The sequence below is a fragment of the Oryzias melastigma genome, linkage group LG21 (genome assembly GCF_002922805.2).
Source record: "Oryzias melastigma strain HK-1 linkage group LG21, ASM292280v2, whole genome shotgun sequence".
NCBI classification, from domain to species: domain Eukaryota; kingdom Metazoa; phylum Chordata; class Actinopteri; order Beloniformes; family Adrianichthyidae; genus Oryzias; species Oryzias melastigma.
This window is the reverse complement of record NC_050532.1, coordinates 6309472-6326554: the sequence shown is the minus strand read 5'-3', so window position 1 is coordinate 6326554 and position 17083 is coordinate 6309472. Positions and strand designations below refer to the sequence as shown.

The window sequence follows — 17083 nt, the reverse complement described above, 5'->3', positions numbered from 1 at the left end:
TACTGTACAGAAAAACAAATAAACAAACAAACAAACAAAAACAATGTTCTGATGTTGACAGTATTATATATTAGAAAAAGTGACTGAGTTTCAAAATTCCTGCCACCAATTAGTAGATGGCTCCCCCTAGTGTTCATTTGATGCATGATCTTCAAACCGGAAACACCAGACCAGCGTTGCCAGATTGGGAAGTTTCCGGGGTTTTGATTTTAAATTTAAGGGCAAACTTTGTTTGTGCTGAAGGTCATAATTTGGGTGTGTTTGGGGATGGTTTGGTGGTTTTTGGTTAGATTATTTTCATGGGGGTTATTTTATGGGGTATGGGAGTTTTTTTTTAATTATTTCTTGGCTGGAAAACCTTGCCTCTATCTGGCAACACTGAATCATACTTGTCATTTTGTTTGAGACAAAAATACGTTTCGCTTTTTTGCTACAAAAACATTTCCTGATGCTGTCAATCGTTTATCTTTAGAGATATTTGAGTAATAGAATTGTTGATACGTTTTTAAAACCAGTTTGAGCTTTAAAGTCACGGATAAAGAGTTGTTAGTAGCAGATAACCCAACTAGACGGGACAGTTTCCACCGCTCCCACAGCCGCAAGGGGCGGAGCATATTGTGACAGACATGTTGCAACAGCCAATCAAACGATTCTATTTCTTCTTGATAGCCAATCATGATTAGTTAGGATGCTCCACAACTTGACTGTGAGAGCTAGCAGACTGATTATAATTGTAAATAAATATAGACGCCGAAGGATTTAGAAGACAGCTTTGAAATATTGTCTGTCACCCGCAATATATCAAACTACAAATATGTGAGCGGCTGGAAAATGATGAACCCTTTTAGAAAAGGTGCGTTTGAAACGTTTTATTGAGAGAGGGTTTTTTTTTCTTTTTTCAGCGTTTCATACTCGCTTTATATTCTAAAAATAAAATCTGTGTCGCCATTCTTTTAAATATTGCATTGAATTTGATTTAATTAAATAAAAATACAACAATTAATGTCAGTATAATAAAAGTTAATCTGTTTTTGTGGCGCCAAGCATCCCCTGTGCTGATGTGTTTTTGAGCAAGCCTCGAACCAGCTTCCCCCAGTAAAGTGGGCTTAAAAGGCAATAAATAAGAGTGAAAAATGTAAATAATAACTTAAATTCTGCTTCTAGATGCTGTTCTTTTTGGGTCCTGAGTGAAGATCAGAGAAGGACATGATCCCAGAGTCATCAGCTGCATCTGCATCCAGGTCCTCACAGCAGAAGTAAGACTCGCTCATACAGATGCATGTACACTCTGATATTCACTTCATCTCCTTAAAATATTTTACTTTATTTTAATGATTAAAGTTTTTTTTAATTACTGCTTTTCTTCAGTAGAAGCTCTCATGCAGGAGCAACCTCTTCTGGAGCTGTCACCCAATCAGGGGATGATTCAGGAAATGAAAATCAACAAAAATCTGTGGTAATTTCTTTTTATTTTAAATCATTTTTTCATTTTTTCCCCACTAATCCAAGATTTCATCAGGTTAGATTCAAGCTAATTTAAACATACAAAGCTTTGGTCATTTATCGTAGAAATATACAATCAAATGAGTTCAGCTTTTGGATAAAGTTGAGTTATTTTCCTCATATTCTAGAATATATATGAAGCTAATTTACTTTTTTTTAATAGTGGCTTAACTTTGTTTAAATTAAACACATTTGAACATTAATTTTAAGTCTGCAAAATAAAAATAAAAAAAATATTGTTATTGGGATATCAGCCTGTGTGATATTGCAAAAGATGATGTAAACTGCAACAAATGGTTACCTCTAAGCTTTTACACACATGCTAAAACAATCTCATGGCAACTTGAAGGATTTATAAAGCTCTTTACTCATTTGACCAATTGTATGGAGCCCTTTTGTGTTAGATGCCCCCCAGTATAGTTTTAATTGTGTTGACTTTACTTAAATAAAATGGTTGCAATGGAATGGAAATGATTTTGTTGTAATTTTTTGTTTATGTATTGCAAGTCATCGCAATATTGATCAAGTTTTCCTCATATTGTGTAGCCCTCATTTTTCTTTTATCTATTTAAAATATAAAAATCTAGCTTTTTCCAATACATTCAATTACTTGAGTGAGATTTTTCTTTAATCACAAAAAGGTTGTAGCACCAAACTGGATATATTAATCTTATTTACTGTAGTATTATGACAAAGCCTTCATTTAAGTGTTGGATGTCATCCTGCAGAGACGGAGGAAAAGAGCCCACACATTCCCTGAGAATGTCAAGCGTAAAAAAGCGAAAGGCGGCTGCAGTGGTGCCAAAGCGGGGGCCAGAAAACAGAAGCATGTGGAAGCTGTCACCCTTTTTGAAGTTATGTCCATGGGCAAGAGCGCCATGCAGGTACCAAGCTGGTTTTCCTATAGCCTCCTTAAAATCTGTTGTTTTATTGTATTAATATATATACTGTTGGTTGACTTTTTTCTTTACTTTTCTTGCATGTTTTACATTTTTATCTTTTTCCCCCTATATTGTCTTACTGTTGGTTTAAAATTATTATCACTATTTTTTAAATAATTTACTTTTTATGTTTTTTTAAACCGATTGAGAATGGGGCAGCATTCACATTTTAGGTTAAATGAGCATGACTAATTGGCAAATAAAAAGTAAAACATCAATAAGTACAATATATTTTTAAACATAATTTTTTTTAGAATAATAACAATTACTATATGAAATTTTTTAAATATTTCGGGTTCACCTTTAAAAGTCGATCTTACCTGAACCTTTATAGAAAAATAAATCTTACAAGAAATAATAACATCTATGAATCCACATTAAGATTTGTGAAAAAAACAAAGACATAATATTAAAATATAATTCTTGTTTTCTTTTAAATCTTGAAATGGTCAAATGTATCATAAATACAGCTAGAATAATGTAAATTATTAATAATATCTAATATAAACTAACTGTGCGTATTTGTTTTCATGCTCTTGCAGGTGGTGATTGATGACTGGATTGAGGCGTATGGAACGGACAAAGACTCCTCCCTCCTGGATCTCATCAGCTTCTTCCTCCAGTGCTCTGGCTGCAAAGGAAAGCTGACCCCCCCCCATTTGCAGTCATGTTATCAGTCAGGAGGGGATGTCTCATGTGTCTCTGCGGTTCTTTCGTTGCAGGTGTGATCACAGCAGAGATGTGTCAGAGCAAAGAGGGCCGTGACGTTATGAGGAACATGGTGGAGGAGTTGGATGAAGTAAGATTATTTTATTTTCAGTTATATTTGTAAATATATTTGCATTTTCTAGCAATTTAAATGCCAGATTTTAGATTTTTTTCCCTTGATGCCAACATTTATGTTATTTTATATATATATTTTATATTTGTATAATAGATGTTTGGATTCTTTGCATATTTGGAATAAAGCTGATTGTGTGTTTCAGGTTGCTGGTCTGCAATATAAAAAGTTTCTGGCTTTCCCATGGATCCTCACAGTCACCTGGCCCCTAGATTCAGTAAATACCTGCTTCATGCGTTTTTTCTACATTTATTTAAATAAGAAAACAGAAAAACAAGTAATTCAATGAATATATTTTAAAGATTTGGATCCTTCACACTCAAAGTTTAAGTGAAAAACAGAAGTAAAATCAGAGAGACGTATTTATATATATATTTTTACTTTAAATATATATCGTCAAGCTAGATATCTTGTTTTTTGTGTGTTTTGACCTGCAGGAAAAATTTCTTTGAGCCTTTTTGCCTTGTATGGATTTCAGTTTATTCAGTTTATTAAAAATATACATTTTTGTGATTTCATTTTTTTTCCTGCCTCTTCTAAAAACAAATTTAAAACCCAGATATAACACAATTGCTCTTTATTAGATACTTGAAAAAGGCTTAAAAACCTGTCGCAAACTAATTGACTTAAATGGGTTTTGCACAGTCTCGGTTCTGGTATTTAAGAAAAATGTAATTTAAGTGGAATTTTAAGCACATTTGATTTAATAAAAAACTAAGAAAGGTTGCAAAATGTATTTTTTAATCTTTGATAAGAGATTTATTTCTTCAAAATTAAGGTATTATAATGAAATGAATCATTTAGAGAATATAAAGACTCCTTTTTAAGGAGTTTTTTACTGCATGTGTTGTCCCTTGCTTACCCCAGCCTCCCTCTGCCCTGCAGGACAGTGCCGAGTACCCCCTCATGCAGTCTGGACCGCACAGTCGCTGGTTCCACACCGAGTTCTCTGAATTCGTGTCGGTCCTGGTGGCTCAGTGTCAGCACACCATCATCTTCGACAGCTACCTGATGAGCGCCGTCATCTCGCTGCTCAGCGAGCTGTCCAACTCGTACGTGCGCGCCTTCAGACACACCTTCACGCTCGCTGGTACGACCTAGCTGCAAAGCAGAAATGCAGGGAGACTAAATAGTAGATTGAAGTAATTATTTTTCTGGGTTTATTGTTTTTTTTGAAGCGACTAAGCTGCTGAGCTCGCTGATGGGCGTGGCTCTCAGCCTGAGCGTCGGGATTGAAAACAGCCAGAAGCTGTACGGCGTGCAAAGGACGAAGACGGCGAGGCAGAGGAGCACTCAGCAGTTGGAGAGGCTGCAGAAGAAGATCACAGAGGTAAGCCGTTCCTTTCAGAGGCTTTTGGAGGATAAATGTTTTTGTTTACCTGAAACAAAGTGTAGCTTCTGTCTCTGAAGTTGCAGGAGAAGCGAGCAGAGATAGAGAGCATGATGGACGTCATCTTCAAGGGGATTTTTCTCAAGAGATATCGGTGCTGTATCCTTAACCCACTAATCCATTAGAGTAAAGTTTCCCACAAATTTTCACGTTTTTTTTTTTTGTGTGTTTCTGTAGTGATGTTCTCCCAGAAATCCGCTCCATCTGCATGGAGGAGCTGGGCCTGTGGATGAAGCTCTACAGTTCTTTGTTCCTCAACGACAGTTACCTCAAGTACATCGGCTGGATGATGTACGACAAGGTGAGCACACGCAGCTAAGAAACCCCTCAAATTGATGACAGCAATAGGAATGTGTGCTAATATGTGACTCAGAGAACTGATGAGATTTGAGAAACCAACTCCATCCTCGATTGGATCATTTTCCAGACCCCAGATGTGCGTCTCAAGTGTATGCTGGCACTGCAGGGACTGTACGGAGATCCTGCGCTCCTGCCTAAACTTGATCTGTTCACCAGTCGCTTTAAGGTAACAGAGCTTCCTCAAGTTTAAATGATGTACAGTGTTGCTTGATGATCGGGGGAGTTACTCTAAAAATACGCAATAAATAAAATCCACGCTTTAAGGCTGTCAAACTCCTCACTACACACTTTCTACACTTTTCTCAGACAGACATTATCTTTTTTTTGAGGGCTGAGAATTGATTACAAAAAATTAACAAATTAATCGCAAACCTGGAAAAAATGTATTGTGAATAATCGCTATAAGTTTTTTTTGCCGACCATTTATTATCTACGAATAATCCCAATATGAAATCACACACAAAACTTTACATTTAGAACTTTTATTTTTAATTACTGCTGTCAATCGATAACAAAAAAAATAAGTTTAATCGTACTTTTGTGCTGTGATTAATTACGATTAATGACTGTTTTACCAGGTAAAATTTATTTGTGCAAAATGGCACCGCTGTAGGTAGCAGATGTCCTCGGCCGCTTTTTGTGAAAAAGTGATCTAAACCATAAAGATGGCAAGAATAAAGTACTAAAGTCTCGTTGAATATTTATTTATTTTGTAAGCGACCGTGGTATAAGCGGGATAATACCCAACAAAATGTGGTAGCCTGAACCGCAGAGTTAAAGTGAAGGAGTGTTTCTTTGATTAATTTAGTTTAATACATATTAATGCGTTAATTCTTTTTGATTAATCTCATGCGTTAATGCGTTAATGCGTTCACAGCCCTACTTTTTTCCTATATTTCATTTTAATTTTCACGATTTACACATATTGTGAACAAATCCAAATGTTCAAACAATATATTCAGCATGTGTGAACAACTTTGATGATGATCATTTCAAAGTAAGGAAAAATAATAATAATAAAAAGATAAATAAGTATTTGGGATAAATGAATATAAATAAAACAAAAAGGCAAACATGTGAAAGGATTATAAATTTAAGGAATAATTAATTGTCTATAAATCTTAGAAATGGTTGCCAAATCCTAGCAAAGTTTACTGGCTTATTTTAAGGACATAGTAATTAGGACATAGAACACAATATGTATGGACATTTACAGAAGAAAGTTTTTGAGGTAATTAGCTTTAATATTTACATGTTTGTGTAATTTACTGGTAGCAATGAGGTCAATTAAAACAAGAAGTGTGTGCAAATGAAATGAACCCTTAAATTTGAGTGATTACATCCCATCATCCTTTCTATCATCTACTAGGATCGGATTATCTCCATGACGCTGGATAAGGACAATGAGGTGGCGGTACAGACCATGAAACTTCTGGTGCTTATCTCGAGGTGAGCTACTTTTTTCTTTTTAAAGTAGATCTTTTTTGCTACAAGATTCATTCTCATTCCATCTTATTCCTAGAACATCTGAGGATGTTCTCACCCCGGAGGACCACAATCGGCTCCTCCAGTTTGTTTACTGCTCACAGCGCCCTCTTGCTGCAGCTGCAGGGGAGTTTCTCTTCTCAAGGTACACACATTTTAATCACTAGCAAGGAATAGGGACTACTTTTTCAATTTTTTTTTAAATTGTCAGGCTTTTGAGTGCTGAAGCTTCTGAAACTCAGGATTCCATGTATGAGGAGGACATACATGCACAACAGACGTATACCAGGATAAAAGCTTTACTGAAGTTTTATCAAGAATCTGAGGTAAAAACATGGATTTCAGTTGAAGTTGCCAGATTATGATTCAAAAACCCTCTTTTTTCATGTGTTACTGTGACATCATTGCATTTGTCTGTACACACCTCAGGCACACACACATGTTGTGTATCTTGTGGACAGTCTGTGGGACTGTGGGGGGGCTCTGCTGAAGGACTGGCCCACACTCACATCTGTGTTGCTGCAGGACTCGTCTCCTCAGGGTTCAGGTAAAATATTACCATAGATACAATTAAAGCAGTTTAGCATTATAAAAAAAAAATAAGAAAAAATGAAGTGTAGTTTGTATTTTCTATTTCAGAGGAATACATTACAGCATTAGATCGCTTTCATCCAGTTGCTGCAGGAACTCTTACATTTGCCTTTAATAACTAACATTAAAATGTTCTGCTTTCATGCATGTGTCTGTTTCTGAAAAACATCTGTTTATTATTTTATTATCATAAGGCATTGCCAAAAGAAATGTAAATAATTTGGATTATTCAGATCAATCATTTACATTTAGTTACAATTGTATTTATTTTATTTTGAAAATCAAAATTGTTCAAAAGATAAAATGACTCAATCTAAGAAATGCCAAATTATTGAAACTAAAGTGTAGATTTGCACAGTTTTTCTATTAAACATTTTCTAATAAAAAAATATGTAAATAAATATAAAACACTTAAAAAATCGCTTGAAATTTAAATTTTACCGCCACTGTCTTTCTGTGGGAAAAACATTTTTTCTAAACATAAATTTAGTAAACATTGCTGATGCAAAAATTACATGTAAACCATCGTTATTATTCATTTTATTTGATTTGTTTATATAAATAATTGTATACATGCCTAAACCATTTTTATCAGTATTTTTATAGAATTTTATTTTATTATTTTTTTATTTATTTATACAAAAAAATTTAACTTATTAAAAAATCTAGAAGCATTCTTATATTTATTTCATTAATTTATATACATCCTTTTTTAGATATTTATAGAAAAAAAATCTATGAGCAATATTATTTAATTTTAATTTATGTAAATAATTAATTTTTACATTTAAAAAAAGTGTAAGCATTTTAATAGAATTTGGTTGTATTTTTTGTTTTATTTATTTTTATAAATCATTAATTTTGACATATTTAAAAAATATTTTATAGAATTATATTTTATTTATTCATTTAAATAATTAAGTTCACATATTTAAATTTTTTTTTTATAGAAATATTTTTTTATTTATTTAAATAAATCATTTTACATACATTTTTAAAAAGTGTATAAGCATTTTTGTCTAATATTTTATTTTTTAATTTAATTTATTTATCTAAATCCTTCTATACATATTTTAACATATTTTACTAGAAGTGTAATATATTTTTATTTTATTTTTTACTTCAGATGAAAAAGCGGTTTACACTTTTGATTTGATTGTTTTGTAACCAGACTTCAGAGGACAATTTACAAAAGGGTCTCTGTTAACTCTAATCTAGAAGAGAACTCGTAGAGCTTGTTACATTTCTAAGGAAAGAGCAAATCTTTATTATTTGAATCAGTGACTTTTTTAAAAGTCTGCGCTCCTCCGGCAGGTTTTTCTTCAGCAGAACAGGCTGTGCTTGTAGAGATCCTGGTTGCGTCTGTGCGGCAGGCCTCAGAAGGACCGCTGTTGGCGGGAAGGAGTGGAGCAAAGAAGGTATGACACACACGGGGATCTCTTCATTAATGGTATTAGACGCAAATCTTTAAGCACATTTATGCAGGTTCTTAACGCTCGGGAAAAGAAATGCCAAATTGACGACTGTCTAAAGCTGACAGAACATCTGCTGGTGGTGCTTCCTCAGTTACTTTCTAAGGTATTTTTCCCACATTGAACAATAAAAAGGCTGCAATCAGTTAACCCTTTTTGCACTGTTTGCTCACATATGGATAATCTATTTTTTTTCATTGTGCAGTACTCCTATAGCTGTGACATTGTTGCCTCGTTGATAAAGATTCCTCAGTACTTCCTTACGCAGAGTCAAGAAGCTGAAAACTCAGAGGTTTGCACATTTTTTTATTTATTTATCGTGTAGAAACCGTTAAAATGTTACTTTAATGAGAGAAATATGAAACCCGTCTCTGTCCTCACGTCTGCAGCAGGTGTGTAGCTTGGTGGCAGAGATGGCGTCTGTTTTGGACCTCCACTCGAGCCCTGCGGTTTTGGAAGCAGCAGCACGCACCTACCTCAGTCTCTGTGGGGAGGGGACGGCCTGGTGCTCGGTGGTCAGTGCTGCCAGAGACTCCCTGGTGGAGAGCTGGATGGAGCATCTGAAAGATCTGCTGAAGGACTCACTGTCTGTAAGAGCAACTAATCCACAAGTGGATTTGCTTTGATTTGAATCTCTTGTCAAATGTCATTGTATAATCATTTTTTTTGTTTTAGGGAGATGGTTTCTCTGCTGATGAAGAAAAGTTAGAAGACATCGTAACAACCACAAAGAAACTCAGAACTTTCCACAGGTAATGGATGTTTTCCATAACCCTCTGAGCTCACCGTCATCTCTTCTCCAGTTTGTCATCTCTGCGTGATATTTACTCCTTCTCCTCCATGTTGCGGCAGCTGTCATGACCTCAGTCGATGGAATCTGTTTGACCTGCTGTATCCTCTTCTGTCTGAGGAGGTCATCTGCAGAGGAGCGCCCGCTGAGGTTATCACGCCTGCACGAACGACCACAGCGACCACCTGTTTTACTCTTTTGTCAGTTTGATTCTTTATTTCTCAACTCAGATTCTTGAGGAGGTGCTGCAGTGCTTGTCGTTAACCCTGCTCTGGTCTCTCAACAAAAGCAGTGAACTTTTAACCTCCAGAGTGAGTTACCTGGAATCATTTTTTTTTAAGTAGCTTCTAAAAGTTTATTTAAATTAAGAATCCTGTTATTTATTTCAAATACAGCTTTGTATTAATTGATTATGACAAACTTTATGTTTTTATTTTACTTTAGATTTAAAAAATAATGCGCAATATTTGTCCACTACAGGAAAAAGCCGTCGCTCAGAGGCTTCAGCTGTGTCTCTTCAGTGAGTCGAGTCATCGATGTCTTTCACACGGCAGCCACAGAGTGAGGAGTCAGGTATGACGGGAAGCAGCAAACGCTCCATACTCTTTTTTTTTTTTTGCTTTTTAACTCCCCATCATTCTTTGCTGTAGGCTTTTCTAGGCGTTTGTGACATCCTGACGGCTCACTGGTTCCAGCTGCACGTTTGGGATCCCACCTGCTTCGGTCCTCTGCTCTTCACTCCCAGCCCCAAACTGCAGAGGGCGCTGTTGACCTTTGCTTGCACCCACGTCTTTGTTGGGGCTGATGGTGACAGCCAGAGCAAAGGTGAGACTTCCGCTGGCGTTAACTTTGAATTTGTTAATGGGAAAAATATACGGTGCTACTTTTGTTGTTTTAAAAGCATGTGACATATTCTAATGAAATAATAAAAGGGTTAAAGTGACAGAAAAAAAGGAAATTTAGTGCAATTTTTGCTATATTTCTGTCCAATAAGTCTCCATACATAAGAAAAATAAAAGTTTCTTGGCATAAACGTTTTTTTATAATATTCTCTACCTGTTTTCAGTAAATGTGCTTGGAGCGATACAACTGCTCAATGAATCGGCCATCAGGATGATTTCATGTCGCTGCACTTTTATTTAAATTTATTTTCTGATGTTTCTGAAATATCAAGAAATACACGTTAGAGCCATATACGTATGGAATGTATTATATCTCCTATGTGTGAAGACGTGTGTATTTTATTATGAAATTATTCACAATTACATTCCAGTCTAAAATATATTTTTTTAATTGACTTAAAAATGAAATTTCTCGAGAAAAACATCTTAGCAACTTCAGAAACAAAATCGAAATGAAACTTTATTAGAAAACACACAAAAATGTTGTTTTTCCAACAACTAGCAGAGCAAGAATATGTCCGAACTCCTTCACTACTCACTACATAGTGCTTATATTGTCCGTTCGCCATTTTGTAGTGCTGTCCGAATGTACAATTCCAAAAATCGAGTGCCCTAGAAATTTCCCAGAAGTCTTTGCAAAAAACCAGAGGTCATCGATGCACACTACATTGGTGAATATAGACCATAATGCATTGTGGTCGAACATTTTTTGCAAAAAAAGCGTGTTTAAATGTACATTTTGAATAAACCATGAAATGTTTGCTTTGATTCAATTTTCACTTTGTGAAATCGGTGATGTCATGTGTAGCATTTAAGAAAACAAAGAAAAGTAGTGAGCATTGTGTTCGAATTGCTTTTATTTAGGGAACTATATACTCCTGCACTATAGTTTTTTAGTAGATAGGGATATAGCCTTAAAATGCATTAATAGAATACAACTTTATTGATCCCACAAATGGGAAATCACCATGTTACCATTACTTTATTAGAAAGAGCAGATTTATAATAAATACACAAAAAACAATAATTATTGTCCAGTGTCTATGAGGTGTTTTAGAGTCTAATAGCTGACAGAATCATCTGTGAAAGCACTCCTTCCTGCAGTAAAATCAAACCATATATACATATATAGAATAGAATAGAAATATGTTGTATGCACAGTAGATGGCACTGTTACTCTGCAGATGATCTGCAAAAGCGCTCATGTGCTTTGGCTCCATGTGGTAAAGACATGAAGGTAATAAATGTGTGGCCACACGTTTCCCTTCATGAGTGACTCCCCAGTTCCCTTTCGGCCGTAAACTTGTCCTTATTCCCCCCCACCGACCCCACAAATGACCCTTAAATTTAGACTTTGTTAATATCCTTAGATTGAAACAGGACTGAATCATTTTTATTGAAGCCTATCTGGCCTTCCTAAGCAAACGGATGCAGCTTGCAGACTTATGCCAGCACCACCTGTTTTATAATGAGCAAAGCTGAAGAAACACATGCGGTTTTTCTGTTCCTTAAGTCCTGTAGGGAATTTGTTAACTGTAAAATGTTGATATCTTTAAAATAGCTACAGCTTTCGCAGACATATTGCATCCAAAGTCCAGAGAAGTCGACAACTGGACTAGAGGGACTCCTAAATGTTCAACCAAATGCAATACAGGATTATTGGTTTTTGAACATGTAATAAAAAGCTATTGTTTTATTGGATCTGCCTGGTAATGATTTTGTTATATAGACTGAGTTTTCTATTGGCTGCTGGATCAAAGATCAGCGGAGGGCAAGGGGGCGAACTTAAATCATCAATGCACGGCGATGTCTTTCCGTGAGAAAATCCCATTAACTCTGGCTCACCTCCGAGCCCGTTTTATTAAAGCTGTGTGAAGGATTGAAGCCACATGGTGTCACAAGCACAGCTCCAGTCCGATGCTATCTTTGATTTCCACCTGCTAAAGCCATTGTCCTGAAACCGCCAAAACAGCCTCTGTTTTTTACGATCCCATATGAATAATCTGTCTTTTTTCTTTCCCATTTCTTGTTCCTTGCTTCACATCCCATCAAATAATGATCTCCCTCCCTCAGTGGGGGAAAGCCCGGACGAAGAGAAACTTGAGAACCTCCACAGAAGAAGAAATCTCCTCGCGGCCTTCTGCAAACTGATAGTACATGGAGTTCTAGAAACGAGCATGGCAGCTGAGGTCTACATGTTCTACATGAAGGTGAACTTCATTCCTGAAGAGTTTAACATTTGACTTAATTATGTTTGTTTGCATTCATGCAGGAGAGTTTTTCTTCCGCAGTTTAACAGCTTTATTATTTAACTGTTTAAGTTCTAAGAAACATCCAACTTTTTTTGATAACAACATGTTTATTTTAAACACCCACTCAGATAAAAATTGTGTTTTTGATGCATTTTTATCATGATTGATGGCATATATTAACACAATTAAGCTTTAAAATTGTTTTTCTGACTATTTCTTTATTCAAATCATTATAAAAAAAAGTTGAAAACAAATTGTATTTGCCTTGACTAGATCCATGAACGTCTTTGTTTTCCTCGTCTAAACTGGCATCCGGCACAAAACTGTACGGCTGGATACGCTCCAATATATACTTTTGTTTTTGTTGCACTGGTGATGTTAGATTGGGGTGGGAGGGGCTTGAAGCTAGCAGGAGAGCTTGTAAACAAACAGCTCTCAGGGACAGAAAGGGGGGGCGGGGTTGTTCCATGCCATTAGCCCCGCCCACACCTCAGAGGCAGACTTCTAATGAACATAGGAACATAAAGAAACATTATCATAAATAAAATAATAGATCAAAAGTCAATTAGAGTGGGACTTTAAATTAGTTTTGCTAATAAAAAAAATAACTAAACAGGACATGTTGACCTCTGATGTAAAGGTTGCAGGTTCAATTCCTGCTCGGCCTGAATCGTGTCTGGCTAATGCCTTGCATGGCAAAGCTAATTCAGCAGGCAGTTAAAGGGTCAAAGCAGAGAACACTTCTGTTGTTTGGTATTTTTGAAACTAGCTGCAAACTCTTTTAAATAAAGAAGTTGGTAAGTTCAATTACTGCTGCTGATGCTGTTTGCTCCATTTCTGTCCAGTATAACAACGACTTTGGAGACATCATCAAGGAGATGCTGTTCAGAACGAGGCAGACGGATAAAATCGGGAGCGCCCGCACCCTGGTTCTCTGTTTGCAGCAGGTAAATCTGCATTAATGTGAAATTCAAACACCATACCATAGTTTTAACCCTTGTGCTATCTTATGGGGTCCAGGTGACCCGATCCTTACATTGATGTGTGATCCCTCCCATGACAAACGTAGGATTTTATGTCTGCCACGGACACCAGTGGAGATAAAAGATCATTAGAAAAAAAGTTCAGCACGCTGTCTTTTACTGTGAACATGCCCCGGATAGCACAAGGGTTAAGTTGTGTTTTTTTGTGTAGTTTGGCTGGGGTTGCAACTTATATGTGATTTAAAAAAATGTTCATGTTTTTATTTTCCCTCTAACAACCACTAGATTAAGTTTGTGTATCAGTATTTGCTACTGACAGCAACACAGTGGAAGAAGAAGCTCTGCTGTTGGGATAATTATTCCAAAGTGACACAAACGACAAAGAATTTCATAGATTTAGTGATCTAAAGTGATCTAAATAGTTTAGTTGACTTGTTAGCTCAATCTTTATGCTATGGTTATCTGAATAATTGTTCAAATATAGCGGTAAAATGCTAGATTCCTTCTATGTTTCATGAAGCTAAATATGGTATTGATGCTTCCATTTGCTCATTCTATTATTGTTATCTCTGCTGTTATTAGGATTTCCCTTTCAAGATGAAATGTCTGTTCTTGTTGCCGTATTTTGTTAAATACATTTTTACAATTTTTTTGGTCTTTGTTACGCATTTATTTTGTTGAAATACTCCATAGTCCAAAAACTGTGGTATCTTCTCCAGTGGATCCACTCATGTTTCTCTTTCTAGCTGTTTTTGCGGCTAAAGCAGGAACAAGAGCGGGGTGACGGGGCTCATCCAGGAGTCCAGACATTCACTACCATCAAGGAGCTTGCCAGGAGATTCGCTCTCAGCTTTGGGGACCTTGTCAAGTTTCGCGAGTGTGTCGTCATGATCCACAGGTCGGCAGAGACGCTCATCTCTCAAAGCTTTTAGACGATTGTCGTTCTCCTAAATGTCTTTTTGGTCGTGTTCAGAAGCGGCATCGAGTTTGCATTCCAAGAATCCAGTCCTGACACAGCTGCACCTCCGTATCTCTCCTACCTGACCATCCTCAGTGAATTCTCCAGTAAGCTGCTCAAACTGGACAAAAAGACGGTGTAAGTGCACACAAACAAAAGCCTGTCTGACAAACGTATCTGTTGTTTGGTAAAGCTTTGTTCTGCCGGTTGTAGTTTCTCCTACTTGCAGAAGCACACTGCTGTGCACGTTGACCTCAGGGAGGAGTGCTGGAAACCTCTCGTCCACTATCGAGCCTCATTATTAGCTGTAGCTGACATGGAGGATGCAGTATCACACGGGAGCTCAGACAAACGGCCCTGCATGCAGAACCGCTCTCCCTCTGGCAAACAAAAACATGAAGGTACATCACCATGCAGTGTTTGGTCTGTGTCGTTAAAGAACGTCCGTGACTTTAGGATGTGTGTTTGTTCAGCGGGAAACAAGTCTCCCTGCCAGATCAGTCCTGTCAACTCCAAAACTGGCAAAACTCACAGACCAAGCATCAGTTCAAGGTGACTACTTCTGTTTTGTGAGTTAATGCGAGCTCACTTTTATTTATAGAATCCTCACAACATTTCTCCTATCTTTATATTACAGTCATCAGGTGGATAAGGATCCTCCTGCAAGAAGCCTCAACATAGATGGATCCAATTCTAGCTGTAGCAAAGAGGCAGATGATGGGACCGTGGAGGTGGAGTTCTGACAAGACCTCACATTACATGTTCTGTTGATGACCAATAGCTTCTTGGTGGACTTTTGTCTTCCATGCAAAGATTTTTAATTAACTACCATCTGGTTGATGGTTGACCTCTTTTTTTATTTTTTAAATAATAAGCTAAAGTAAAAATTCAGAAGGACTTTCAGGTTAGAGCTGCGTTCACACCGGCCTCAGCAGTGACCATTTTCAGCAAAAAGTTTAAGTAAAAGTGCGTTTCGGGATTTTGTGTTCAAAATTCTCGTGTTCACGTGTAGGTACACTAGTTTCAAAGCGAGCATCTATTAAACGAGTGTTGAAAGTTAAACCTGGTTGAACTTTGACCAATCAAAGACACGGATTTGGCAGTGACGTATGGGTAGCATCCCTTTTAACTCACCCAAGTGCCAACCGTTTGAAAATCGATCATGAAGGAGAAATTAATAATTGTTGAACAGAGAAATAAAAAAAAAACCTGAAGCAAGATTCACTAGATTTACACCCCTTTGACATTTTGCACCAAGCCTCTTCCAACTGTAGGGGGCAGACATGGACTAGTAAACAGTAGAAAAGACGAAGCCCCTCCCTGCTTGTCCAGTGGGAATTCAAGAATGTATCACATCCGGTGTGAACGTAGCTTTAGAGAAACCTTTAGATAACGTGCTTAAGCCAAGTTCTTGTACTCCACAAATTCAACTTTAAAGACCTGGAATACTTATCAGCTGGACTCAAAATACCTGGAGTACTATAGGACCATCAGTACATTTTTTTTGTAATATTGAGTTTAGCTATGATTCCAGTTTTTGTATAATCTAAGATCATCTCTGGTTGTTTGACCACAAGATAAAGAGATTAAGAAATGGTCTGACCTAAATGGTCCCATAAAACCACTTCAGTCTGTGACCAACCGGTACATCTGTGGTCACATATCCACAGCTGACTGCTCCCTCCTCATTCTAGACATTTAAGGTCTATGAAAGAAGAGTAGTTGATGTTCTGCTGAGCTCAGTTCAGTCCATGACTTCTTAATATTCTAAAATCAATGCAAGCATGGAAGTATCTCCATGGATTAACTAAAAATGCAACAAGGTTCATATCACTGTCTGAATCACGGTTTGGTGTAAACTAGGAACCTGGACGGTGAAATCCGACCAACTTCGATCCCATTTCCTTAAGTGCCTTCTCAGATTTTTGCCCAACAGCCAATCATTTTCTCCACATCAATACAACAATTTCAAACTAAGAAACCTTTTTTATTTGTTTACAAACTGTTTATTATTATTTGTTGGTTATTTCCCTTTAGAGCAGAATTTTAAGCGTTAACACATTTCATCATCAACATTTTCTCTCTTATCCGAGGTTTGTTTTTGCATCAGAATGATATAAATGCTAAAAGGTAGACCTACTTCTGCCCTGTCCTGGTGAGTGTTTTAGTGAATGCAAAGACAGCTGTGGTTTTATTGGAGCCTGAGCAGTTTTTTTTCATGAAGTAGAAACAGCCAGTTAACATCTACACTTCATCTTCAAAAGATCCAGTTTAGGAGCAGAATTTAATCTTCATTTCCTCAAGTTTTGGGAAATCTGACCTCACAATAATTTGTCTTGTATACTCGTTTCATAAATATATTTAAGTTGTATTTTAATGTTCAAATGTAATTAGAAAACACTCTTGTTTGAATTATTTTCTTGTTTTGACGATTATATGGTGCTTTATTTCCATCCAGCCTCACACATCTCTTATGTAACTCGTTTTAAATAAATGTCAGATTTTTCAAAACTTTGAAGTTTTTTCTCTTAAATAAAACATTTTTGAATTAAAGAAAAAAAATGTGGGAAAAACAATGTTTGGTTGGTACATTCTAAAATAATCCAACACCACCA

At 36.5% G+C, this 17083-nt stretch overlaps 1 protein-coding gene across 3 annotated transcripts; it reads left to right on the top strand.

Moving 5' to 3' along the window:
* The first annotated feature begins 193 nt into the window (after positions 1-193).
* si:ch211-269e2.1 (cohesin subunit SA-2) lies at positions 194-16982 on the top strand. 3 transcript variants are annotated; one of them, XM_024286253.2, is made up of 32 exons: positions 194-853; positions 1165-1256; positions 1369-1456; positions 2232-2387; positions 2987-3083; positions 3167-3243; positions 3431-3502; positions 4171-4375; positions 4464-4615; positions 4696-4769; positions 4853-4976; positions 5103-5201; positions 6405-6484; positions 6558-6665; positions 6732-6846; positions 6950-7067; positions 8426-8529; positions 8597-8689; positions 8789-8875; positions 8976-9173; positions 9259-9335; positions 9436-9523; positions 9604-9684; positions 9854-9946; positions 10024-10198; positions 12349-12485; positions 13373-13474; positions 14257-14408; positions 14484-14606; positions 14682-14869; positions 14942-15020; positions 15106-16982. In XM_024286253.2, exons 2-32 carry the CDS (start codon positions 1207-1209, stop codon positions 15209-15211), a joined length of 3498 nt encoding a protein of 1165 aa, XP_024142021.1. In that variant the 5' UTR covers positions 194-853; positions 1165-1206; the 3' UTR covers positions 15212-16982. The 3 variants fall into 3 exon arrangements, with proteins under 3 accessions (XP_024142021.1, XP_024142022.1, XP_024142020.1); XM_024286254.2 differs by having other exon boundaries at positions 195-853; positions 1372-1456; positions 8973-9173; XM_024286252.2 differs by having other exon boundaries at positions 195-853; positions 8973-9173.
* The last annotated feature ends 101 nt before the right edge of the window (positions 16983-17083 follow it).